The 27722-nt window shown below is 42.7% G+C and overlaps 1 protein-coding gene and 1 long non-coding RNA gene across 2 annotated transcripts in view; one reads left to right on the top strand and one right to left on the bottom strand.

Annotated features, from left to right (window-relative positions):
* The window catches only part of LOC134340565 (uncharacterized), a 45840-nt gene extending 25965 nt beyond the window's left edge, over positions 1-19875 (top strand). The window contains exon 3 of the long non-coding RNA XR_010016586.1: positions 405-19875. This is a non-coding gene — a long non-coding RNA (uncharacterized LOC134340565). The remainder of the gene's footprint in view (positions 1-404) is intronic.
* The window catches only part of LOC134340558 (uncharacterized), a 51897-nt gene extending 25834 nt beyond the window's left edge, over positions 1-26063 (bottom strand). The window contains exon 1 of the mRNA XM_063037955.1: positions 19894-26063. Within this exon, the coding sequence (XP_062894025.1) occupies positions 19894-19977 (84 nt within the window). The 5' untranslated portion in view covers positions 19978-26063. The remainder of the gene's footprint in view (positions 1-19893) is intronic.
* Between the last annotated feature and the right edge of the window lie 1659 nt (positions 26064-27722).

The following is a 27722-nucleotide window of genomic DNA, read 5'->3' as shown; positions in this document are numbered from 1 at the left end:
GTCTCAGCCAACTTCACTAAAAAGCTCCTGAATCACTGCCCCAAGAAGAGCAATACCAGCTTCTCCAGTGTTATAACACAAGTCAAACTCTACATTTGTGTTATCAGTGCAATGAATCTCAGTGACATCCTCTCCAAGCCCATGTTTTTCCTAATGTGTTCTGCCCAGAACTGAACACAATGTTCCAGATGAATCTCTTCAACAATTTATACTAAAGTTTAAGTAGAACTTCCTTGTTTTCGTTATCTGTGCCTATAAATAAAGCCAGGAAGTGTATAGTGTATTTTTAAAACAAAATCCACTTTTAAACATGTCCTACCACCTTTAATGAAGCGGAAAAACACTTCCAGGTCTCCATTTAAGATTGTACGGTGCAAATAACAAATGATCTATTTTTAATACAGGTGCTCCAGCTTCCTCCTTCATCTCAAAAGATGTGCAAGTCAGTAGGTGACAGAACACTCCACTTGCCTGGATATCTGCATCTCTAATGATATTCTGACACTAGGGTCAAAGTCTGAAGGTAGAAGACTGAATTTAGCGAGTCCAGACGTCAAGGCCCCTGGGCCGGTTAGTCCATAAATCAGAGGCCTGATGTCCCTGGGCCTTGGAGTGGAGTCCTGGAGGTGAAGATGTCTTGGGGTTGGAGGCCTGTCTTTCAGTGCAAGGGAGTAAAGGGGCTTGTTTTGTTGTCATTTTGTGTTGTTCTGCTGAACATTGTAGCCATACTACGTTTGCACCGGAATGTGTGCCAACACTTGCGGGCTGCCTCCAGCGCATCCTTAGATTTCGTTGGTTGCTAACACAAATGATGGATTTCACTATATCTTTCAATATACATGTGATAAGTATGTTAATTTGAATTAGATCGACACAATCCAGGTCTTGACTGGCACTCCACACTTTCATCATCTCCATCACCACTGTGGAAGGGTACAGTATACACCATCAACACTCAGCTAACGATCCCTCCGTGGAGTGAGTTAGGAGCACCAAGGTTCTGGGAGTGCACAAAACAAACAATCTCACCTGGTCCCTCAACATCACCTCTTTAGTCAAGAAAGCATACCCCCCCCCCACCATTCTAACCAATTTTTACAGGAGCACCATCGAGCATCCTGATCAGCTTTATCACCGTCTGGTACAGGAATTACAAGGCATCTGACCACAAGATCCTACAAAGGATTATGAACATTGCTGAGAGGATCATCAGGGTCTCCCTTCCACCCAGATATTTATCAGAAGAACTGCATGCGCTGGGCCCTTAGCATGGTCAAGGATCCATCCTATCTCTTTGATCCCCTACCATCGGGCAGGAAGTACTGTAGCATTAGGACAAGAACTGTTAATATGGGAAGCAGCTTCTTCCCCCAGGCCATGAGACTACTGAACTCCCTGCCACCACCCATATCTCATCACACATGAAGTGCCAGTAGTGTTATACTGTTTACTTTTTTTAAACTTGTGTCATAAATGCACCTTATGCTAAATGTCAATCTTCTAGAATACATTTTAGTACTTGTTAATTTATGTGTTGCAATATTACTTTACATGTTATGTGTGAGTTACATAAACTGTGTTGTGCACCTTGGTCCGGAAGAACGCCGTTTCAGATTTTCACTCCAATGAGTGTTTGTCATCCAACTATATGCAATAAGCTTGAATTTGAACCTGAACTTGAACACTCCAGCAACAAATAATCTGATGGCAGAATGCAATGGGTCACAGCCCTGATGCAGGGTTTCAGCACGAAACATCAACACAGATGCTGCCTGACCTACTGTGTCCTCCAGCAGATTGTTTGTTGTTCCAGATTCCAGCACCTGCAGTCTGCTGTCTCTAAAACATATGACCTTTTCCACCTTGAAAAAGAGGAGAGCAGCAGGTGCCTGGTAACCTCTAACTGCAGGATCATCTTCAAATCACACTCCATGCTAACTTTGAAACATAATGCTATAAATATTCATCGTTTCCAGGTTTAAGATCCTGCATGTCCAGCAACACACAGACATTGTTTAAGGCCAATAAATTTCAGCTACATTACTGACATCCACATTCGGTAAAGGAAAGGAACAAACCAGAAGAAATAATAAGCATAACGAAAATGTCAATAGCAGATTAAATTAACCTTCATAACTTTGTCATAGTGCATTTACGATACCAGGCTGTGCATTCCATCCCTCTTAATTCAGCTCAAAATTTTACACCCAATAGCAGCACTATTTATTCTCACCAGCTGTTTTCAAAAGATGTCCTGTTGCCTCAAAAGTCCTACTCGCCAGGTTCAAAACTGGACACTCGAGGCCTGTCCAGTCACAAAACAACCCAATGAACAAGTACAATTAAGCATGGGGACCAAATCATAAAATACACACCTTAATGGGGTGGAATTCTACAAAGATACTTCGCATGTCATAAATATATGAAGGGTTGTATGCTGAAAAATTTGCATTCATTCAGCTCTTGCAAATATTCCAAGCTGCTTCACAGAGGCTTAATTAAACAAAAAAAAAGTCTCTCTCAAATTAAAGGTGCATTTTGTCAAACATGAAAATAAAAACCTTCGAACATAGAACAGTACAGGCCCAACAGCCCATGGGGGGGGGGGGGAAGAGAGGAGTTCCAGGAATTAGACAGTGATGATGAAGGATCATAGACCTTTACAAATTAGAACAGAGGGCTATTTGGGGAAGGAAGAGGTCCTGTGGGTGGTGGTATCCTCACACTCCTACCACACTTCTTAGGAATAGAGGTCTTCGGTTTGGGAGGTGCTATCACAATTACCTGGGTGAGTAATTGCAATGCATTATGTAGATAGTGCACACAACAGCCACTGTGTGCCTGTGGTGCAGAAATGAATGTCTAAGGTGGTGGATGGATTGGGTTGGTTTGTCCTGGATGGCATCGAGCATCTTTACCCTTTTTGGAGCTGCACTCATCAAGGCAAGTGGACAGGATTTCATCACACTCTGACTTGTGCCTTGTAGACTGTGAAAAGGGGGTGTCGAGAAGGGAGTCACTCATTACACAATGCCCACACTTTGAACTGCTCTCACAGGCATAATATTTGTGTGGTTGGCCCCATTGAGTTTCTGATCAGTGGTGACCACAGGATATTTAGGGTGTGACAGTAGGTAATGGTTGGAGTCAGGGCCTTGTGCTTTGGTCCTTTGTCACCCATGCCAAAAACGTAAAAGGGTAGAGGCCATACTAAGAGCGGCCCCCCAGTCGTCCAGGTTTGGGGGTTCAACTCAGGGCCAACGACCCTGACTGGTCAAAAAACAATTCTTATGGAAACAGCAATGAAGAATCCTTCCATACAGACAAATGGAGGAACTTCACTGCTGCCAAAAAAGAAACCCAAGCACCCAGAGGAAACCCATGCAGTCATGGAGAAAATGTACAAACTCAAGAGACATTGGCAGAATTAAACTCAGGTCACTGGAACTGTAATAGTGTTACACTGCAACGTTATTGTGCCACACACAAACATTACTTGCCAGCTATCCCCCTTAAATGTTGGTTTGGTCTTGCTGCACACAGAATTGGGCTTCACTGACTCAGAAGCTGTGAATGGGACTGAATGTTGTTCTATGACCAGTGAACATCATGTGATGGAAGGAAGGTCGCAGATAAAACGGCTTAAAATGGTTGGTCCAAGGACACTGCCCCGAGGAACTCCTGCAGTTAAGTCCAGGGATTAACATAATTGAGTTTTGTGCAAAGTATTTCTCCAAGCATTGGAATCTTTTCTCCTTTATACCCATTGATTTCAGTTTTACCAGGGCTCCTTGATGCTACACTCAGTCAAATCCTGTCTCAAGGTTAAGGGCAATCATTCTCAGCTCTGAAATTATGCTCTTTGGTCCAAGTTTGGACCAGGTCTAGAGCAAAGTGGCACTGGGACAGATATGCAGTTCACTGGCATTAGGTGCTGCTTGATAATGCTACCAGTGACATCTACCATGATGCTGATGATGAACAGTAGACTGATTAGGCAGAGATTAGCTAGATTAAATTGGTAGAACACAAGAGGAGCAGCAACTCATCAGCCAAGGGATGTGGTAGTCAAGAGGTAAAAGAGGTTCAGGATTCGCAACACCAGGTTCAAGAAGAGCACAACCATCAGGCTCTTGAACAAAGGGGTTAACTATATTCACTTACCCATTCATTGAGATGTTCCCACAACCAATGATCTCACTTTGAGGACTATTTTGTTATTTCATGTTCTTGTTATTTATTGCTATTTATTTATATTTGCATTTGCACAGTTGTTGTCTTCTGCACTCTGGTTGATCTTTCATTGATCCTGTTATAGTTACTAGTCTATAGATTTGCTGAGTATGCCCACAGGCGAAAGAATCTCGTGTTATATGTGGTGACACATGTACATTGATAATAAAATTGACTTTGAACTTTGAGGTTTGCTTGCCTGTGTTTGACCTGATGCCACGAGACTACATCGGACTTCCAGGGTCGGTGCATCCAGTATGCACGTACAGTGCTGTCTCATTGGGTGGGTCAGCACATGTTCAGGGATTGTCAAAGAGGAGCCTGCTTTATTGCCTTTAAGTTACAATTTTGCAAGGGCGATCCTGTCAGTCTGCTGGGTTGGTGGGACACCTTCCAATTTCCTCACCAGTGCCCAGATGCTGAAAGAGGATCGTGCAAGATTTTCTTGAGTTGGGAGTATTTCACCATGTCTCAATTCAGCATGGAGAATCATGTCAGATGGCCTGTCTAATTGTATCCCTTCTCCATTTCACATTCGTGTTTAAGTATACCCAAGTGTGAAACCGACAATGAAGACGATTAACATCTGGCTGGAGGGTGCTGACTCTGCTCTTCAGCACCAATTCCAGCACACAGACTGGAGCACGTTTGCTGCCCATGCCACACAGACTCTCAGACTAACATTGATTTATATACCAACTCTGTCCTTGAGCACATCAACAAGTGTGTAGACAGAGTGACATCACAAAAACAAATAAAAGTTTTCCCCAATCAGAAACCATGGATGAACAGAGAAGTTCGCCTCCTGCTCAAAGCCAGAGATTCAGCCTTCAGGTCTGGAGACCGGGAGGCTTACAGCTCAGCCAGGGCCAACCTGAGGAGGGGAATCTCTCAGGATAAACACATATACAAACAGAGAATCAAGGAGCATTTCAACTCCTCAGACCCCCAGCACATGTGGCGTGGCATACAGGTCATTACAGACTTCAAACCACCTAGTACTGTGCCCCCTTCCAGCTCTGCTTCCCTCCCTGATGAGCTCAATTACTTCTACGCTCGCTTTGACCGAGAGAACAAGGAAGTCACCCTCAAAACGGATCTCCCACCTGGTGAACCGCCTCTCTCACTTTCCACCTCCGATGTTTACGCCACTCTGAGCAGGGTGAATGTACGGAAGGCAGCTGGTCCAGATGGAATACCTGGCCGTGTGCTCAGAGTCTGTGCAGGGCAGTTGGCCGGGGTCTTCACGGACATTTTTAATCTGTCCCTGGCCCAGGCAGTGGTCCCCAGGAGCTTCAAGATCGCCACCATTGTGCCAGTGCCGAAGCATTCCACTGCCACGGGTCTGAATGACTTCCGCCCAGTTGCACTCACCCCCATCATTGCAAAGTGCCTTAAGAGACTGGTTCTATCACATCTGAAATTCTGTCTGCCCACTACCCTGGACCCCCATCAATTTGCCTATCGCACCAACAGGTAAACAGAGGACGCCATCTCCACGGCACTTCACTCTGCCCTGACCCACCTGGACAGCCCCAACCCTTACGTCAGAATGCTGTTCATTGACTTTTAGTTCAGCATTCAATACTGTGATCCCCTCCAAGCTGATCACCAAACTTCGCCAGCTTGGTATCAGCTCATCCCTCTGCAATTGGACCTTGGAGTTTCTGACTAACAGACCCCAATCAGTTAAGTTAGACAACCTCTCCTCCTCTACTCTCACCCTGAACACCGGCGTGCCTCAAGGCTGTGTGCTGAGCCCTCTTCTGTACTCCCTTTTCACCTATGACTGCGTTCCTGTACATGGTTCTAACTCCATAATCAAGTTCGCAGACGACACCACGGTGGTTGGCCTGATCAGAGGGGATGACGAGGCCGCCTACAGGGACGAGGTCCAGCACCTGGCCGCATGGTGTGCCGACAACAACCTGGCCCTTAACACCCAGAAGACCAAGGAGGTCATTGTGGACTTCAGGCATGCTAGGAGCCACACTCACGTTCCCATCTACATCAACGGAACTGTAGTGGAGCATGTATCAAGCTTCAAATTCCTTGGTGTCCACATTTCTGTGGATCTCACCTGATCCCTGAACTCCTCCATCCTGATCAAAAAGGCGCAATAGTGCCTTTATTTCCTGCGGAGCATCAGGAAAGCTCACCTCTGTCCCAGGATACTGACGGACTTTTACCGCTGTACCATTGAGAGCGTACTCACCAAATGCATCTCAGTGTGGTATGGCAATTGGCCCGTATAAGACCGCAAAGCACTCCAGCGAGTGGTGAAAACTGCCCAGTGGATTATCGGCACCCAATTGCCCACTATTGAGAACATCTACCATAAGCACTGCCTGGGCAGGGCGAAAAGCATTATCAAGGATGCGTCTCACCCTAATCATGGACTTTTTACTCTCCTCCCATCCGGTAGGCGCTACAGGAGCTTCCGCTCCCACACCAGCAGGCACAGGAAGAGCTTCTTCCCTGAGGTTGTGACCCCTGCTGAACCTCACATCACAGCGCTAAGCAGTATTGCACCCATATTGGACTGTCTCAGTATTTTTATATTTGTGTGCTGTAGCACTTACTTTTTATTCACAGTTATTTGGTAAATAACACTATTCTTTGCATTTCCGGTTAGATGCTAACTGCATTTCATTGGCTTTGTATCTGTACTCGGCACAATGACAATAAAGTTGAATCTAATCTAATTTAAGAATCACAGAGAAGTCACATATTGGCTGAACCAGGTAAGGTTGATACTGATGTCAACAGAATTACCCATTGATGACTTTTCTCCTTATTAACAATGGAACTTTAATTCCACAGGTGCCGTGGTAGGATTCAAACTTAGGCCTCCAGATTGTTGGCCCAGGACTCTTGATTTATTCATCCAATAACAAAACTGTAATCCCTACCTAGAGAACACAGAACAGTATAGCACAGGAACAGGCCCTTTGGTACACAATGTTGTGCTGAACCAGCTAAAAAGCAAATCAAAAACACCCAAACACTAATCCTTCCTACCTACACCAAGTCCATATCCCTCCATCTTCCTCATATTCATGTGCATATCTAAATGTTTCTTAAATGCCTCAATGCATTTGCCTCTAACACCACACCAGGCAGCACATTCCAGGCATCCACCACTGAGTAAAAAAACAACTTACCCCTCACATCTCCCTTTGAACCTACCCCGTCTCACCTTCAATGCATGCCCTCTGGTATTAGACACTTCTACCCTGGGAAACAGATACTCTCAAGTCCATTCCATCTATGCCCCTCACAATCTTGTAAACCTCTCTCAGATCTCCCCTCAGCCTCCGTCACTCCAGAGAAAACAACCCAAGCTTATTTAACCTCTCATGATAGCAATTGCCCTCTAAACCAGGCAGCGTCTTAGTAAACCTCTTCTACACCCTCTCCAAATCCTCAACATCTTTTCTGTAGTGAGGCAACCAGAACTGTATGCAATATTCCAGATGTGGCCTAACCAGAGTTTTATAAATTTGCAACATAACCTCTTGACTTTTGAACTCAGTGCCTTGACTAACAAAAGCAAGCATTCCACAAGCCTTCTGAACCACCTTATTGACCTGTGTAGCCACTTTCAAGGAGCTACAAACTTGGATCCCAGGATCTCTCTGCTCAGCAACACTTAAGGATCTTGCCCTTAACAGTGTACTGTCTCCTTGCATTGGCCCTACCAAGGTGCAAGAGCTCACATTTATCTGGGTTAAACTCCATCTGCCATTTCTCTGCCCATATCGGCAACTGATCTATATTGTGCTCTATTCTTTGCCAGTTTTCTACGCTATCCACAATTCCACCAATCTTGGTACCTCATCCACTAATTTACTAACCCACCCATCTACATTTTCATCCAGGTCATTTATATACATCACAAACAGCAGAGGTTCCAGCACAGATCCCCGAGGCACACCACTAAGTTCAGACCTCCAGCTCAAAAAAGTCCTTTCAACCACTATCCTCTGGCTTCCATGTGCAAGCCAGTTCTGAATCCAAACAGCCAATTCGCCGTAGACCCGGTGCACCTTAATCTTCTGGATTAGCCTCCATTGAGGGACTTTGTCAAACTCCTTATTAAAATCCAGGTAGACAACATCCACTGTCCTACCCTCATCAATCTCTTTGTCACCTTATCAAAAACTCAATCAAGTTGGTAAGACACAAACTGCCCCACACAAAGCTGGCTCTCCCTAATTAGGCCATGGATTTCCAATCTCAAAGAATTTTCTCCAGCAATTTTCCTATAACTGACAAGAGACTCACCGGTCTAGTTTCCAGGATTTTCCCTTATTCCCTCCTTAAATAGAGGTACATTAGCCACTTGCCAGTCCTCCAGGACTTTGCCTGTGGCTAGACAGGACACTAAGATATTGGTTAAGGGCCCAGCAATCTCGTCTCTGCCTCCTTCAATAACCTGGGGTAAATCTCATCAGGCCCTGGGGACTTGCCCACCTTAATATTAGGAGGCCCAACACTTCCTTCTCCTTGACATCTAAACGTCTAATGTATTTATACACTCACTGATCTCCTGGTCCTCCATATCCTTTTTCTTGGTAAATACTGAAACACTCATTTTCATACGAGTACCCCACTCATATTCTCTGCATCCAAGCAAATGTCCCCCCATTTATCCTTGAGTGGTCCCACACTCTCCCTAGTTATCTCCTTACTCTTGCTGCATGTATAGAATGTCTTGGGATTTACCTTAAACCACTTTTCATGGCCTCTCCTGGCTTTCTTAATTCCCTTTAGTTCTTTTCTGGCTTCTTTATAATCTTCATGTGCTCTGTTTGATCCTAATTTCTGAGGCTTTACATACTTTTCCTTTTTCTTCTTGACTAAATTCATCACATCTCTGGACATCTAAGGTTCTCTTATCTTTCCATCCTTCCTTCTAACAGGAACATACCTTTCCTGTACTCTGTGGAATTGATCTTTAAACACCCTCCACATCTTATGTAAAATTGAGTCCTCCCTGATGGATTTTGCTCAATACCACATTCACTCAGAAGCCTCAATGACCTAAATGGAAGTCACAGCATCTGTGAACTCTCTTGGCTTCTTCTGGTACAAACAAAACTCATGATGATTCCCTCACCTCTTATTTTACTTTCTTGCAATTTAGTGTAAAGAAAATGATACATTCTTTGGTTACATTAAATAGTTAAGGTTGATGCTTTGATAAGGGTAAATTACAAACTGAATTCAAATTTCATATCTCTGCTAAATATCGCACTTTCACCTGTGTGGAAGTTACAAATTTCCTTGCAGATTCATCCAAAATCTTAAAGAACTAACACAGGCAATCTGCGCTGTGTTGACTTGTTGCAGCTTGCTGGCTTCCAAACAGCAAGCATGCTGGTCCTGACACACCTAACAGATTTGGAAAGTGTGCTGTTGTAAGTTACTGGGCAGGGTTACGCCTGGGTTTTCCACTGCCAGGAGGTAGATTTAGGTTTTTGTGCTGCACACGTCACGTGGCATTTTCATTGCTCTGGAATGTAACAGCCAGCATTCGAAAGATAGACCGCGCTCCACCTTGCTACTCTACCATACTCAAGCAATGATGTTGCAATATTCAGCAATCCTTTCCTTAATACTTCCTCTTCAACGTTTGTCCTCCCCCCTTTCTCTGTCCGATTCATCAATACACTCATTCAACTACAATTTTCAGTTCTAGAAGGAAATAGACAGGTGACATTTCAGGAGTACCAACAGAATTGCTGGACTTTGAAATGTTTATACTGGGTGTGGATTTATACAAAATTATGATCTCACTCACATCATCTGGACCTGGAACCAGAGAAGGCAAAGCATGCCCACATAAGGAGAAAATGAAGAGCCACAAGAAACATTGTTTAAAAAGTGAACAAGACAGGCACTGGCAGAGATTCTTATCCACATGTTGCAAATACTTGGCGTCACAGCCTCCGGGGAATCATGAATTGTTCCACTCTTGTCATCAGTAGCAACAGAAACAATAGTGTTTCATGTTGTATGCCTTCTATCCTTATATTTCCTAATTAATTCTGGCCTCAAATTCTCTAGCACATTAGAAGCAGACTTGAAAATCCTTCACAATTGTTATTTGCTTCGGAATGCCAAGCAGCTCTTAGATTCTACAGATAATTTAATCAAAGTGATTTTTTCCATATTTTGAAGTAGCAATTCTGGCCCCTTTTCAGACACAAAAATCCAATCCCAAAAAGATTGCTTACCAACTTTTAAAGGACCTTTCCACTTGCAGGACTACTAAGAACAGCATTCAAAGCAGCAGCATTTTTACTGTAACTGCTTCCTAGAGAATTACAATTCATGTGGGCCAAAGGGCCTGTACTGTGCTGTACTGTACTATTTTATGTTCTATTAAGGAAATATTTGCATGACACCAATGTTCTCACTCCATGGAGAATCTGTGATTGGTCACACGAGTTCAAGAATAATGATCTCTTAAAGTACTTGGAAATCACATGACCTCCAAGTTCAAAGTAAATTATCAAAACATACTGTATATACATCATCAAAATGCTTATTCTGAGATTCATTTTCTTGCAGACATTTATAGGAAAAATACAGAATTTAAGAAAAACTATAAACAATGATTGACAAAAACCAATGTGCAATAGAAGGTGAAATGTGCAGAAAAAGAATAACACGAGTTGTAAAGAATCCTTAAAATTGAGTCTGTAGTCTGTAAAATCATTTCAGAGTAGTGGTGATTTAAGTTATCCATACTGAATCAGGAGCCTAATGGTGGTTCCTGAACTTGGTGGTGTGGGACCAAAGACCTTTAAGATATAGGAGCAGAATTAGGCTATTCAGTCCATTGAGTCTGCTGTGTCATTCCATCATGGCAGATCCATGTTTCTCTCAACCCCATTCTCCTGCCTTCTACCCTGTAACCTTTCACACCCTGACTAATCTATCAACCTCCACCTTAAATACACATAATGACCTGACCTCCACAGCCACCTGTGGCAATGAATTCCACAGATTCTCTATCCTCTAGCTAAGGAAACTCCACCTCATCTCTGTTCTAAATGGATGTCCCTCTATTCTGAGGCTGTGCCCTCTGGTCCTAGACTCCCCCACTATAGGAAACATCCTCTCCACATCCACTCTATCTACACCTTTCAACATTCAATAGCTTTCAATGAGATTACCCCCCCCTCCCCATTCTTCTAAATTCCAATGAGCACAGGCCCAAAGCCATCAAAAGCTCTTCATGTGATAACCCTTTCAATCCCGGAATCATTTTCATGAATCTCCTCTCAAATATCAACACATCCTTTTTTAAAAAAAAGATAAGGGGCCCAAAACTATTCACAATACTCTAAGTGAGGCCTCACCAGTCCCTTATAAAGTCTCAGGATTACATCCTTGCTTTTATATTCTAGTCCTCTTGAAATGAATGCTAACATTGCATTTGCTGCAAAGGCTTCTGTACTTCCTACCCAATAGTAGTCATGAGAAGAGAGCATGACCTGGATGGTGGGGGTCTTTTAAGATGGATGCTGCTTTCCTGCATCAGTGCTCCATGTAAATATACTCAATGACGGACTGGGCTGTATCCACCACTTTCTATAGACTTTTCCATTCCTGTGCATTGGTGTTTCCATACTAGGCTGTGATGCAACTTGTTTGGATACTGTCTATTATGCATCTATAGTAGTTTGTCTGAGATTTTGCTGACATGCCTGTTCACAAGTGAAGCAAAATATTAAGTGATTTAACATTCCAGTGAAGTGCTGTATTGCAAGCTCTGGGGTTGTGTTAAAATTATCCTTTGGCGCCTCCAAGCAGCTTTTAATGACAAACAAAAATCCACTCCACTTTAGTCACCCCTTCTTATGTAAGTAAAGCACATCCTCCACAATTTTCTCACTTGGTATGGATTTCTTTTTTTAAAAAAGGCTGGGAGGGGAGAAAAAGAGATAACCCACTGATACAGCAAATGACAGCTCCTGGGGAAGTGTCAGGAACCCAGTTCCAGCAATTAATACTACCAAAGCATAGCAGGAATAGAGCCATAATAGGTCATGTGAAGTGAGGAAAATCCAATACAGTAGCTCTAAGCCACATCTGTGTTTACATAGCTGCCAATAAGCCACCAATTTCTCTACTTTCCTGTCACATTTGAACCTCTGGAGTCTATCACTTCTCATCAGGTATGAGTTTTATTTTCTAAAATTCTTCTAAATTTAATGCTCCTGCCCCTGCTCCTTAACAATTGTTCTACAGCCACAATACATGAAAATACACTCTCAAATTCCAGTGTCCATGATGTATGCACATGTAACTGATTTTGGAAAGGGACCTGAATATATGCACACATTCTTAATGATTATTGGGGGTAGGGCTGCCTCTCTGTTACCCAGCACACGTCCCTGCACTGTGAATAATGTGTAGCATTGCTTAAGGGTGAACATGGGATCTGATTTCAGCAAATGGTGGCTGATGTGTACTTGGTTTAAAGATTAACAACTTTCAATGTGTAATATCCCGGTTAAGATTCCCACTGCTACACTGTGAGGTAGTTTATATCAGCAGTTTTCTGCAAAAGCAGTGTGCCATGCTGGAAAGAGGACTAAGATGAGGACTCACGTTGTCCAGCTGAGGAATGTGTGTCACCCAATCAGGATTGTAGGATGTGAGAGAAGGTTCCAGAGAGCTGTGGGGAAGAGGTTTCTGAAGGACAGTAGTCTGGCTTGGGGTCTTTTGGTGGAAGCTGTGGATTGGGACAGAAGGGAAGATGCTGCAGAATACCATTGGAAGGAGAGTCCCTGTTGCATGAAGTGCTTTGTGCAGATGAATGGCTCCAAGGAGGAAAGGCCATTACTCCTGATAGTGCCAGTTCGTTCGAGATGGTCTTCGAGGGCAGTTTAAAAATGTGGTGGGTGCTTTCATGCAGATGGTGGGTCCAGCACGTGAGTAAGAGATACACCCCCTGAATACTCCAGCATGAGATCCAACAGTTATCTGCACATTGGACTGGTTCAACTCTAATAGGCCCTTTTCTTTTCCCTATTAACTGATAAAGCTGAAATTGGTAAATCTACTTTCTTTATAATTTTATGCGGTGTACAATCTGTTATTTCTTGCCGACAGATAATTGTGTACAGGCAGTATTTACACAGCATTCACTCAAATCAAAGTTTCTTTAATCAGAACATCATAACATTCCTAGGAAAAGAGTACAGTCGACATTTAGGGCTGAGACCCTTCAGTCCTGCTGAAGGGTCTTGGCCCAAAACATTGCCTGTACTCTTCTCCCATAGATGCTGCCTGGCCTGCTGAGTTCCTGCAGCATTTTGTGTGTGTTGCTTGGATTTCCGGCATCTGCAGATTTTCTTTTGTTCACGACATTCCCGTTTGGTTGAACCCCAACTATACTAACCCTAGATGTGTATTGTTTGTGAAAGGTGGATTTTCACCACTGAGTTACGTTATTGTTAGCCCAGTTGGCTATCAAGGCAAGTTTGCAAACAAGTCCAGTGAGGGGATTATAAATGAATAACAAGGGAATAAACCCAAGTACAAAATGTAACGTAAGGAATTCAAAAACCACGAAGGCCATTTCACCCTACATAAGCACAAGCAACCAGATAACCTTATAGTCCACTATAAGAATAATGAATCATTTTTAAAAAAAAACTGATTCTAGGGTTTTGCCTCCACTGATACCGGGAAAAATTGAGCTCAAAATACAGAGACTTCAAGAAATGGCATCCAAACACTCATGAGTCAAGTCACCTAGAAGTAATGCCTTTTGAGGCCCCTACATCAGTTAGTTGACAATATCCTCCTTTGATGGAGAATGGGGTTTCCCTTCCTCCACAATTGATGTTGCCCTCACCCACATCTCCTGGACATCTGTGCTCACCTCATCTTCCAGGCACCTTAACAGGGATAGAGTTCCTCTTGTCCTCCCTCCCTCACCTATCACCCCATGAGTCTCCAAATCCAACACATCATTCTCCATAGCTTCCACCATCTTCAATGAGATCCTTCCACCAAACATATCTTTTCCTGCCCCCCTCACAACTCCCTACTTTACACAGGGATTGCTCCCCGTGATTCCCTTGACCATTCATCCCTCCTCACTAGTCTCCCCTTTGCACTTATCTCCTTCATCACCTCCATTCAGAGCTCCAAACAGTCCTTCCAGGTGAGGCAAGACTTCACCTGTGAATCTGCTGGGTTCGTCTACTGCATCTGGTGCTCCTGATGTAGCCTCCTCTACATTAGTGAGACCCAACATATACTGGGGGATTCCTTTGCCGAGCACCTTCGATCCATCTGCAAAAAGTAGGACTTCTCAGTGGCCAACCATTTTAATTCCATCCCCATTCTGACGGGGCCACTCTCAGGTTGAAGGAGCAGCACCCTATATTTTGTCTGGGTAGCCTCCAACCTGATGGCATAAGCATTGATTTCTCCAATTTCCTCTGGCCTCTTACATCTTCCTCCTCACTTGCCCATCACCTCCTCCGGTGCCCCCTTCTCCTTCCCTTTCTCACATGGTGGACTCTCCTCTCCTGTCAGATTCCTTCTTCTCCAGCCCTTTACCTTCCCCACCTATCACCATCCAGCTTCTCACTTCATCCCCTCTCCTTCACTCACCTGGCTTCACCTTCTAGCTCAGTGGTTCTGAACCACATTCTACTTGTGGCCCACGTGTGACTTTCATTTACCTCTGTGGACCCCACCCTCCACAGTCTCTGTTAGTTGCTGAAGTTTTTTGTTTGGTCAACTGTTCTAATTATTCTTATATATAGTCAATATTTAACAGGTTATAGGTTGTTTTAAAAAAAGGCATCCATTAGTCTCGTGAGACCATGGATTTGCGCCTTGGAAAGTTTTTCCAGGGCGCAGGCCTGGGCAAGGTTGTATGGAAGACTGGCAGTTGCCCATGCTGCAAGTCCCCCCTCTCCACGCCACCGATGTTGTCCAAGGGAAGGGCACTAGGGCCGATACAGCTTGGCACCAGTGTCATCGCAGAGCAATGTGTGGTTAAGTGCCTTGCTCAAGGACACAACATGCTGCCTCAGCTGAGGCTCGAACTAGTGACCTTCAGATCACTAGACTGATGCCTTAACCACTTGGCCATGCACAAACACTAATAGGTATTACATGATAAATATAATGTTACAGGTATCTGTGAAAAATAAAGCTATTCTAAAGCTCTGAATAAGATTATTTATAATATAATATTCTTCCAACCAGCAATGAACAAGTGCTTAATATTGCTACTTAGGGTATTTAGTGAGATCCTTGTGACTGATGCAAACTAGTGAGTTTTTGAATATCTGGTTGCAACTTGGTTAAAGATTATTGAAGGTCACCTCTTTTCAGAGCATAAAGATGGTTACGAGCTTTTGATAGTGGGTGACGAGCTTGACTAAAACCACATTGCACTCCCACACACACCAAGCTAAGCTGGTTTGTTGCCTTATTTGCATCATCTAGCATATTTTACTATTCATTTCATTCAGGGTTCCAATTAAATTACATATTTCTTCTGGTTTATATATTTTAGTCATATTTCATTAAAACAGCAAACTTACCATGGGCCATTCTGAAACTCCTGTGGCCCTCAGTTTCTTGTTTTTTTTAATTTGTGGCCCCTTGGGGGTTGGGGGAGGGGTCATTTGGCCCATGTTGTGAATCACTGTTCTGGCTTGTACATCCTTCCCCTCCTTCCACCTTCTTATTCTGGGTTTGACCCCCTTCTTTTCAAGTCCTGAAGGGTCTTGGTCTGAAATGTCAACTGTTTATTCATTTCCATAGACTCAGCTTGACCTGCTGAGTTCCTCCAGCACTTTGTGCATGTTGCTCTGGATTTCCAGCATCTGCAGAATCGCTTGTATTTCATACAAAGTTGTTCTTTAAAATCTTAGCAGATTTCCAAGTGGAATGGCCATATATGACGTTTGCACTTAAGAAATTTGGATTTGGACCATCTTTCATTAAATGGATTGAGATAATTTATTCACATCCATCTGCTTCTATATCACTAATCAGAATATTTCCACCCCTTTTGCAATTCATTGTGGGACTCATCAAGGCCCTTTCTCTGTTTTTGTTTGTAGTTATCATTGAGCCACTGGCTGTTAGACAGGACCCTTTGATATCTCCCATTGATATGCATGGACATAAACATCATCTTTCGTTATACGCTGACGATATCCTTTTATCTCCAGCCCACAAACATCAATACCCGCCCTTCTGACTCTAGTTAATAATTTTGGCAGTTTCTCAGGTTTCTCTATTAATTGGGATAAGAGTGAACTAATTGCCAGTCACTGCAGTGGTTAATACGGCGTATTTACAGTCCATTCCCTTTAAAATAACTTGGGATAATTTTTCCTATCTTGGTGTGACTATTACAAAAAACCCAGATGACCTTTTGCAAGTGAATTGGCGAAACAAGGTTGAGCAGGTTAAATGCAATACTGACTTTTGGAAAACCCTTCCAATTTTTTTGGTGGGGAGGGTTAATGCAATCAAGATGATTGTACTGCCACAATTTCTTCATCTTTTCCAGTCAATTCCATGTTTTATTCCTCTCTCATATTTTAAGCAATTGGATTCAATTATTATACCCTTCATTTGGAATTATAAAGCTATTAGAATTACTAAAAAACACTTATCAAAGCACAAGGAAGCAGGTGGTTTTGCCCTACCAGACGTTAAAATGTATTACTGGGCTGCCCACCTATCCATTCTTACATGGTGGAAAAAAGGCCCACCCTCTACCTCAGACTCGTGCCCAGCATGGTTACTCGTAGAGCGAGTGCTTTGTAAGAAGACTTCCTTACCAGCTCTCCTTAATAGCCCCACTGCAGTTAATAAGTCACATTTTAGTAACAGCTTCGTGGTTGGCAGCACCATAAGAATTTGGAAGCAGATTCAACTACACATTAAGGCCCCAAAAACTTGTATTAACACTCTGACTTGTGACAATCATTCCTTTTTGCCTGGCCTGAATGATACTGTTTTTTTTAACCTGGAAACAGAGAGGCATCTGTAGTGTAGGTAACCTATATATTAAAGGAAACTTTGCCTCATTTGCGCAGTTACAAGCAGTTTACAATATCCTTGCATCTAGTTTTTTTTAGATATTTACAAATTCTAGATTATGTTAGAAAATATATACTTAACTTTGAAGTTTTAGACAAACATGAGTCCCTGGAGGCAATAAATAAATTTGATCCTGTTACTCGTAGTGCGGTATCCTATTTTTATCAGATCCTACATAACGGAGCTCGGGTGAATACTGCAGGTCTTAAACAGGCATGCGTGGATGAATTGGGTATAGACTGACAGAGGAGGTCTGGAATGAGTGTTTAAAGAGTATACATGATTGTTCGGTCAATGTCAGACACAGACTTATACAGTTTAAAACAATACATAGACTTCACTATTCCAAAGAAAAGTTGCACAGCTTCTACCCTGATGTTTCACCAGATTGTAATAGATGTAAATCTGTGAACAGTAACTTGTCACATTCATTCTGGTCATGTTGTAAGCTTTATACATACTGGAAAAGTATTTTTCACTGTTTCTCTAAGCTTTTGGGAAGCAGTAGGAACCAGACCCGCTTATAGCCATCCTTGCAGCAACAAGCTCCCTATCTTCAGCCAATAAGTATGAGAAAAAAAAGGCTGTATTGTTTGGCATGGTGATTGCTAAGAAGTTAATCCTGCAAATGTGGAAAATGGACTCTGTGCCTACGTACGATCTGTGGCTGAGAGAACTGGCAAATACTTTACATTTGGAGAGACTGAGACTATGTAATGAGGACAGAGGGAACATCTTTGAAAGGATATGGGGCCCTGTATTGGATTTTCTCACGGGGTGAGGACTGAGGTTTTTTGGTGCAGTGCACCTCTGCTATGTTTACTTTTGCCTTTATATTTTTCTCCCTTTTGCTGCTCAATATTTAATTAGATTGTTAAGGTCATGGTTTTTGTAGATGTGCTTTTTTTTGTTTGTAATAAAAAGATAAAAAGAATATTTTTAAAAATCTTAGCAGATTTGACTAAATCAGGAAGAACCACTTCCTCTAGTTGCAGAGTCAGTGGAGACGGTTGTCAATTTAAGTTTGCTACTGAACTTAGGGAGAGGAATGGCAAACGTCTCCGTTCAACATTGAACAATTTATTACAGGAAGTGGTTGAGATACATTGACTAAAATTGGATACAAAACAATGGTGAGAAATATGATTAATTTATGATTGTTCTTGGAAGAGAACACATGTAATTAGTCAAATGGTTTTGTGCTGTTAATTTACATTAAGGGCAGGGCAAGGATGTTACAATCGACTTCTAGCCTTCCAAGCTGGAGAAGGATAAACTCAGGCAGCCCTAGCTCAAGCTCCTAAATGCCATCCAAGTATGGATGTTGGGATAAAGTCCAACAGAAAGTTTTTGGCTTTGTCCCAATTCCTCCAGAATGGTGAAGAATCTAGTCTTCCCAGCAAGAGTCAATACATGCAAAAGATCATTAATGAGAACGTCACACTGGGATAAACAGATACATGTCACATGATTGGCTTTCACAGCTTAATACTGCCATCATCACACCCCAGACTGCTTGTCCAACATCCTCCAACTAAACATTGCACACTTGTCACAAATTTTGTTGGTCACTAATTCCATCTTTTTAGCCATGTGGCTAACACAGCCCTCTGGTAATGAATTTCACAAGTTCACCACCCTCTGAGTTTCTCCTCATCTCAGTCCTAAACCACTTGCCCCGTATCCTGAGACTGTAGTCCCTTCTTCTAAGCATCCGACCCCAAGGGGAAACGTCCTCCCTACATCCATTTTGTTGGGCCATTCGGAATACAGTGAATTTCAATTAGATCTCCTCTAAACTCCAATGCCTGGTCAACCCATCCCTTCTCGTGAATCAGTCCCAACTTTCCAGGAATTTGTCTGGTGAAATTTGCTCCACTTTAGAGTATATATTTTCTTGAGTAAGCCTGCTTGGTGTCCAATTCTCCAGGTGTGGTTATACCGCGGCTCTGTATAATTGCGTAATACATTTTGCTCCTGTATTCACAACCTACAGCAACGAAGGCCAGCACATCATTTGCCTTAACTGATTGCTGTTCAAACTCAAAGCTCCTTGTTGTGTTAAAAATGTACTAAATACAAAGTGCTGTTTCCTTTAGGAAGCACGATTAACTGAATTGAATTTCTATTCTGTGAATTTAGATGATTAGGTGGAGTCCAAACTAGATTAAAGGTAGGAGGTTGTTGGGTGTGTCTGTAGTTAGACAAACAAGGGAAAAGGAAATTCCGACTCGAAACTCTTGATGTCGTATCACGCCTACAAAATCATTTCTAGCTACATGTCTTGGGCTTCAATCATACCGTGGTATGTAACGCAGAATAATTCTGAAGTTAAAGGAAATCTGGTTCCTGTTTTGTATGTTGTTTTGTATGGTTCGCCTCGGGTGACTTCACATTGGGGCATAGTATAATTGAGGGATATATGTGGTAACCCAGAGCCGATTTGACGAAAACGTAATTTCGGACTTTACATAAAAACCAAGGTATTGCATCGCAAAATACAACGTTGTTTAAAAAAAGTACTTAAGAGAAGGAAGAAATGACATCTCCTACCTCTTTAATCATTATCATCACGTTTTCATCCTCCGACATTTCCCTGGACAGGATCCTTCTCCGAACATTGACCGGGGTCCCCATCACCACTTTCAATTCATAAACGTGATTAAAGTTCCACTGGTTGAAAAACTTGCAGCAAGTCAGGGAGACAGCTCAATAAGTGCTCTTCAGTAAGGAGTTATAACTTGGCTTCATTCACCTTCCCGATGTGCCACAGTCTCCCGCACGATCAACGAAAACAATTAACTTTAAAAACCTCCTGCGCGCAACCAGTTCCTCGACTCAATGCATTTCCACCAGTCCCGCCTGGAATTAGAGAGACGCTTGGGTCCTAGCGCCTGCCTTTTTAAGCACAGGGGCGAGCAGATAATCAGCCGGTTCCAAACGCCGAAGTATTTCGTTGTTGTAAAATCTTCCACGAAACAATTATCCAAATCAGTTCACGAAATATGTTAAAATGTTAATAGAGAGGAATAGGAGGGATGAGAAACTGACTGCAAAACTACAGCTTCCTCCTCCCTCCAACAAAGTAGAACAGGTCAGTTTTCCCAACACGCATGAGTCTTGACAAGCCTATTAGGTTGACAGTAGCACTCCAACAGCTATCTTGAGAGACAATTATCAGAATTAAAAAGGTAAAAGTCAATAAATTCATAAACTTCAAATTATGCCCTGAAACAACGTTCGCGTCTCAGGAGAGTTTGCCATGGTCAAAAACACTTGGTTAACTTGGGAGCATGTCATTCAGCCCGTCAACTATTGCAATTAGATTATGGATCTACAGTTCAACTGCCTTTAGCAGTTTAGCTCCGCCTCCTGTCCCGCTATCACAAAAGCAGCCTTGACCTATGAAGCTTACCATTTTGGGCAGGGCCAGAAAGAAATTTCCAAATTTCCACAAATCTTTACTTAAACACGAGATTCTGTAGATGCTGGAAATCTTAAGAAACGCACACAAAAAAGACTGGCGGTACTCAGCAGATCAGGCAGAACCCAGCGCGAGGAATAAACATTCAACGTTTCAGACCAAGAGGACAGAAGCCAGAATAACGTGATGGAGGGGGCGGAGAAAGGGATATGGGGGGGGGGGGGGAAGAGAAAGAAAGGGAGATGGGAAGAGAGAGAAATAATACAAGCCAGCAGGTCAATGGATAAGTGAGAGGTAAAGGGCAGAAGTAGTAGTAATCTGATAGGAGAGTAGACCATGGAAGAAAGGGGAGGAAGGGAACCAGTGGGATGTGATGAGAAGGTGAGGAGAAATGGTGAGAGGGCAACCAGAATGGGGAATGTAAAAGGAGAGAAGGGGGAAGAATGGCCTGAAACATCAATATTTTCCACTCATCTATAGATGTTGCCTGACTTGCTAAGTTCTTCCACCATTTTGTGTTGATACCTTAGTTTCCTTCCTGAATTGTAAGAACTTGTTCCCTAAAAATTTGTGCCAGTGACAATCATGCCTATACTCAATATATCAAATTCTGGGGGGGGGGGGAATATTTACAGCATTCAATATTTACAGCATGCAACTTTCATGCTCAACAGATCATAAGCATAATCCCCAAGGTGAATGCTCCAAGCCTGAAACTAAGTATTCCATACAAGCTCAACATGGAGCTTTAGCCAACTAAAGCAAGATTTCCACCTCTTTCCTCATTCCTCTAAACAAAAAGGTCAATATTCCATTAGCCATTATGATTACATTTATACATATCTGTAAGCTTAAATAATTTGGCTATACATGAAAAATACCATTATAGTTCTAAGGACTGCAATATTTTGCAAATATTTACTTGAGTTTGAAGATGGTTACTTTATTCTTGGCCATTATTAGAAATTTGAGGAAGTTTGGTATGTCCCCAAATACTCAAAATTCTATAGATGTACTATGGAGAACATTCTAACTGACTGCATCACAGCTTGGTATGGATGCTCCAATGCACAGGATTGAAAGAAGCTGCAGAGGTTTGTGGATTCAGCCAGCTCTATCATGGGCACAACCCTCCCCACCATCAAGGACATCTTCAAGAGGTGATGTCTCAAAAAGACAATACACGTCACTAAGGACCCTCGCATCTGGGAAATGCATGTTTCTCCACACTACCATCAGGGAGATGGTAGAGGAGTATGAACACCTACATTCAACTATTCAGGAAGTTTCTTCCCCTTTGTCATCAGATAGATGTCTGAACAATCCATGAACATTAAATTATTATTCCTGTTTTTGCATTATTAATTTATTTCTTTGCACTATACTGTTGCCACAAGACAACAGATTTCACACCCTTTAAGTCAGGGATAATAAATCTTTATTATGCTAGTTTTCCCTGCTTGATCTGTATCTCAGCAACTTCATTTGATGTTACCTGCAAGCTCAATTTTATTCATTATTAAAAATAGTAAAAAGTTGAAAAAAGGGAAAGCAAATCCCTACTATTGGCAATTAGAGCATTGTATTTTATACCCCACTCTCTCACCCACTCACAAATTTCCAAGCCAAGTCAGTGTTACATTCTGATCTCAATTTTGACTTAGTGCCTTAGACAAGTATTCTGCACCTACAGCTATTTTCATATTTTACTGTCTCATTTTCTAAAATATATTGAAGTGGGATTTTGAGCTAATCTATAAAACATTGTGCATCATGTAAAATCAAAAGAAAAACTCCAAAGCCTGCCAACAACTTACTAAAAATTAAAAACCAAAATTGTGACACTGAAAAAGTATTTATCCATTATGTAATTACATACTACACTAAATTTCCTCAGGTGCAATACTATAACAAATTGAGTGAGTTGGTTAGGTTGATAATATAGAAAATTGGAAGAGCACCTGTTTTCAATGAATTCATAAGAATAAATATCCCCACTCTCTGTAAGGTCTATCAGTAGGGTAGATTTTCAACAGACCAAACCAAAATGAAGACCAAAGAGCATTCAAGATAAGTCAGGGAAATGATAACAGAGAAGCACAAATCTGGGGAAGGGTACAAGACCATCTCAAACGCACCAAACATACCCCAATGCTCAGTGCAGCTTATGGTGGAAAAAGTTGGAAAAATATTATTTCCAAGGCCTTGCACATAAAGGGTATTTATAGAAGAGTGGCAAGGAAGCAGCCTTGGCTATATAAAAAAAATTCTTGTCCATAATAAATTTGCAAAGAAGATACTATAAAGATATGGAAAGTGGTCTTGTGGTCAGATGAGACTAAAGTGGAACTTGTTAGCTTCAACTCTAAGCAGTACATGTGGTGAAAAGCTGGTCAGGATTGATGGGAAAACAAATGCTGCTCAATAGAAATGTCCTGGATAAAAACCTGCTAGCCTCTGCCAGAAAGCTTAAACCGGGGAGGAAGTTTATCTAGCAGCAGGACAATGACCCAAAGCACACTGCCAGAGCAACCGTGGAGTGGGTTCAAATGAAGAAAATTGATGTCCTTGAGTGGCCCAGTCACAGACCTGACCTCAAGCCGATCAAACATCTCTATTAAGTTGTCAAGACTGCTGTCCACCATTGTTCCCCAACTAACCTGGCACAGCTTGAGCAATTTTGCGAGGAATGGCAAATCTTACTCCCTCACATTGTGCAAAGCCTATAGAGACTTGTCCAAAAGGACTACTGACTGTAATAGCTGCGAGAGGTGTTTCAACCAAGTACTGAGCAAAGGGGGATGAATACTTTTGAACTGCTTTATAATTTCCCATTTTTTGCCTCCAGTGGAGGAGAAAAAAAGTAATTCACAAATAAAAACTGTTAAATTGATCAAAATCCCTGGTTGTAATACTCATTTGTGTTAACAAATGGCTGGCCCCCCAATACTTCTACAAGTCACTTGTTGACTACCAAATTATGTCTTGCCCTTAAAGCCCAGTGCTCACAATTTCTCACACAAGTTACCCCCAAACAAGCCTAGTTTCATCTCCCCAACTTTTCTTTCAGTAGTAGTGACATTTAGTCTCACAGCACAAGTCCCTTTTGTTTTTTCCCCCCCCCAATCTTTCAAACTTGAGAGAATATCCACTCCCTCTGTAAAGCCAGATGCATACAAAGTGTTTGGATGTCTTATGTAATAGCACCTGTCCACCCCATTGCTTCTGAAATTGTTTAGCAGATGATATGAAATGTGTAACAATATTTCCTTAAGATGTTCCATTGCAGAAGTTTCCTAATTTTCCTTAATGTACTGGTAAGGACTCAGAACAGGCCTGAATTTTCATTCAAATTGTTGGCTGTTTCGGATTCTGGTGAACTGGCTTTGCAATTCTCACTCTTGTCCATATTTGAGAAAAATAGGTACAAATTTTCTCATCTGTTAGTCAGATAGACCAAATCTGGCACAGAGAGCATATACAGCTGCAATGTTAAGCTATTGGTTACTTAATGGGTTTTTAAAAAAAAATGCCCTCTGATCAACAGGGTAACATTACTGTTATGTAAACAACAGGAATTCTGCAGATGCTGGAAATTCAAGCAACATACATCAAAGTTGCTGGTGAACGCAGCAGGCCAAGCAGCATCTATAGGAAGAGGCGCAGTCGACGTTTCAGGCCGAGACCCTTCGTCAGGACTCGTTACTGTTATGTACATGCTTTAAAGGACAAATTTATACAGCATGTTTCACATCCTCCAAGCCATCACAGCCAATGAGGTACTGTTAAGTGCAGTAATTTTAATAGTTGAGGGGGTAGGGATAAATGTCAGATTCAAGTCTAGTGTCATTGAAACAACCAGTACCACACAGGATTGTAGAACTTTATTTTTGCAAATGGTCAAATACTGCAAATTTGCACCATTTTACTGTAATTACACAATAGCCCCAGTGGAGGTCACCAACTCAGCCTTTTATTTTGCCACCTGAAATAAGTCAAAAGTTTCTTGAAAAATCACTTGTAATTATAATCAGCACCTATGCATGTTTCCTTTGCAGAAAGCAACATTCTCCATTCTGGCTGAAACAAACATAGGGTTAAATATTTTGCAATATAATCTTCAAGCAACAATTGAGCAAACACAACCAGAATTCATTAAGTAATTGAATAAATGTTCTTTACCTTTCTTCTATTTTTCCCTGATTGGTATGTTTTTCAAAATTATGGCATCAACTTTGTGGGAGGGCTCTGCTCCCAAGGACAAGGAAATATTCCAGGACAGTATTATCAAAGAGATCATTTAAAAGAACAATCTGGGCACTTAACTGATTCATGTAACATGGGAATCTATTTTTCAAAAAGTTTGTTCACAGAAACATTTGCGCTTGAAGCCATGCATTGCAAGCCAAGTGTATCTGCTCCCTCAACAAAATGAAGCATAACAACAGACGGGTAGGTTATAATTTGATTGCAGTACCAGCCCCATCCTCTCACACTAAGCAAAATGAATCAATGTTGTCCTGGAGCTTGACCAAGACCAACAGCAAACCCCCAAAGTAGTCTACGCCAAGCTCTACTATAGCAGGATACTGTCATTCAACCAAGATAAAGTGATGTGCTCAAAACTTTTGTGAAGTGCAATATCCCAACTCTTTGGGAATGTCTAGCCCTTAATCACAGCGGGGCAGCATTGGGCAGAGTATTGGAATATCAGTATCAAAGGAATATCATCTCAAACTACACACCTACCTGATCAGAAGCCTCCTGCCCTAGCTGTGGCAGGGCTACAGTTCCCATCTTAGCTTCCAAATAGGGCAAAACAACCTTTATTATTTAGTGCAAAATCAAAAATTTTAGATGAAGTTATCAATGGAGGCAATCAAAGAAAGTAGAAATGCACTCAAGATGTATGGAGGATAGCGAGAATATTAGCAAGGCAAGCTTGGAATAAATCACAAGAATTTGAAAGGACCTGTACAAATTTGTACTACTGCATGGATGTTATTACAGAGACACCATCTTTTACCTCCAATGTGTTAGATAATATTCTTCTGTGACTAGTCATCTCATTTGCTGTGTGCAGTTTGGCTGCTGTATTTGCTGGTTTCAGCCACCTAAATTACTGAGTACAGGCATCTTGCAAACTTATATAAAATAATTGAAGCTTCTGCAACTGAAAAGTCACATTTATGCGCAAACAACAGGAATTCTGCAGATGCTGGAAATTCAAGCAACACACATCAAAGTTGCTGGTGAACACAGCAGGCCAGGCAGCATCTGTAGGAAGAGGTGCAGTCGACATTTCAGGCCCAGACCCTTCGTCAGGACTAACTGAAGGAAGATTGAGTAAGGGATTTGAAAGTTAGAGGGGGAGGGGGAGATGCAAAATGATAGGAGAAGACAGGAGGGGGAGGGATAGAGCCGAGAGCTGGACAGGTGATAGGCAAAAGGGGATACGAGAGGATCATGGGACAGGAGGTCTGGGAAGAAAGACAAGTGGGGGGGGGACCCAGAGGATGGGCAGGAGGTATATTCAGAGGGACAGAGGGAGAAAAAGGAGAGTGACAGAAAGAATGTGTGCATAAAAATAAGTAACAGATGGGGGAGGTGGGGCCTTAGCAGAAGTTAGAGAAGTCGATGTTCATGCCATCAGGTTGGAGGCTACCCAGACGGAATATAAGGTGTTGTTCCTCCAACCTGAGTGTGGCTTCATCTTTACAGTAGAGGAGGCCGTGGACAGACATGTCAGAATGGGAATGGGATGTGGAATTAAATCCCCTTCTCGCAATTCCTCTGTCTCCGCCGCATCTGCTCTCAGGATGAGGCTTTTCATTCTAGGACAAGGGAGATGTCTTCCTTTTTTAAAGAAAGGGGCTTCCCTTCCTCCACTATCAACTCTGCTCTTAAACGCATCTCCCCCATTTCACGTACATCTGCTCTCACTCCATCCTCCCGCCACCCCACTAGGAATAGGGTTCCCCTGGTCCTCACCTACCACCCCACCAGCCTCCGGGTCCAACATATTATTCTCCGTAACTTCCGCCACCTCCAACAGGATCCCACCACTAAGCACATCTTTCCCTCCCCCCCCCCGCATTCCGCAGGGATCGCTCCCTACACAACTCCCTTGTCCATTCGTCCCCCCCATCCCTCCCCATTGATCTCCCTCCTGGCACTTATCCGTGTAAGCAGAACAAGTGCTACACATGCCCTTACACTTCCTCCCTTACCACCATTCAGGGCCCCAAACAGTCCTTCCAGGTGAGGCAACACTTCACCTGTGAGTCGACTGGGGTGATATACTGCGTCCGGTGCTCCCGATGTGGCCTTTTATATATTGGCGAGACCCGACGCAGACTGGGAGACCGCTTTGCTGAACATCTACGCTCTGTCCGCCAGAGAAAGCAGGATCTCCCAGTGGCCACACATTTTAATTCCACATCCCATTCCCATTCTGATATGTCTATCCATGGCCTCCTCTACTGTAAAGATGAAGCCACACTCAGGTTGGAGGAACAACACCTTACATTCCGTCTGGGTAGCCTCCAACCTGATGGCATGAACATCGACTTCTCCAACTTCCGCTAAGGCCCCACCTCCCCCATCTGTTATTTATTTTTATGCACACATTCTTTCTGTCACTCTCCTTTTTCTCCCTCTGTCCCTCTGAATATACCTCCTGCCCATCCTCTGGGTCCCCCCCCCACTTGTCTTTCTTCCCAGACCTCCTGTCCCATGATCCTCTCGTATCCCCTTTTGCCTATCACCTGTCCAGCTCTTGGCTCTATCCCTCCCCCTCCTGTCTTCTCCTATCATTTTGCATCTCCCCCTCCCCCTCCAACTTTCAAATCCCTTACTCACTCTTCCTTCAGTTAGTCCTGACGAAGGGTCTCGGCCGGAAACATCAACTGCACCTCTTCCTACAGATGCTGCTTGGCCTGCTGCGTTCACCAGCAAC

The sequence above is a fragment of the Mobula hypostoma genome, chromosome X1, assembly GCF_963921235.1.
Source record: "Mobula hypostoma chromosome X1, sMobHyp1.1, whole genome shotgun sequence".
Taxonomy (NCBI): domain Eukaryota; kingdom Metazoa; phylum Chordata; class Chondrichthyes; order Myliobatiformes; family Myliobatidae; genus Mobula; species Mobula hypostoma.
The sequence above is the reverse complement of the archived record's forward strand: the minus strand, read 5'-3'. Positions and strand labels throughout refer to the sequence as shown.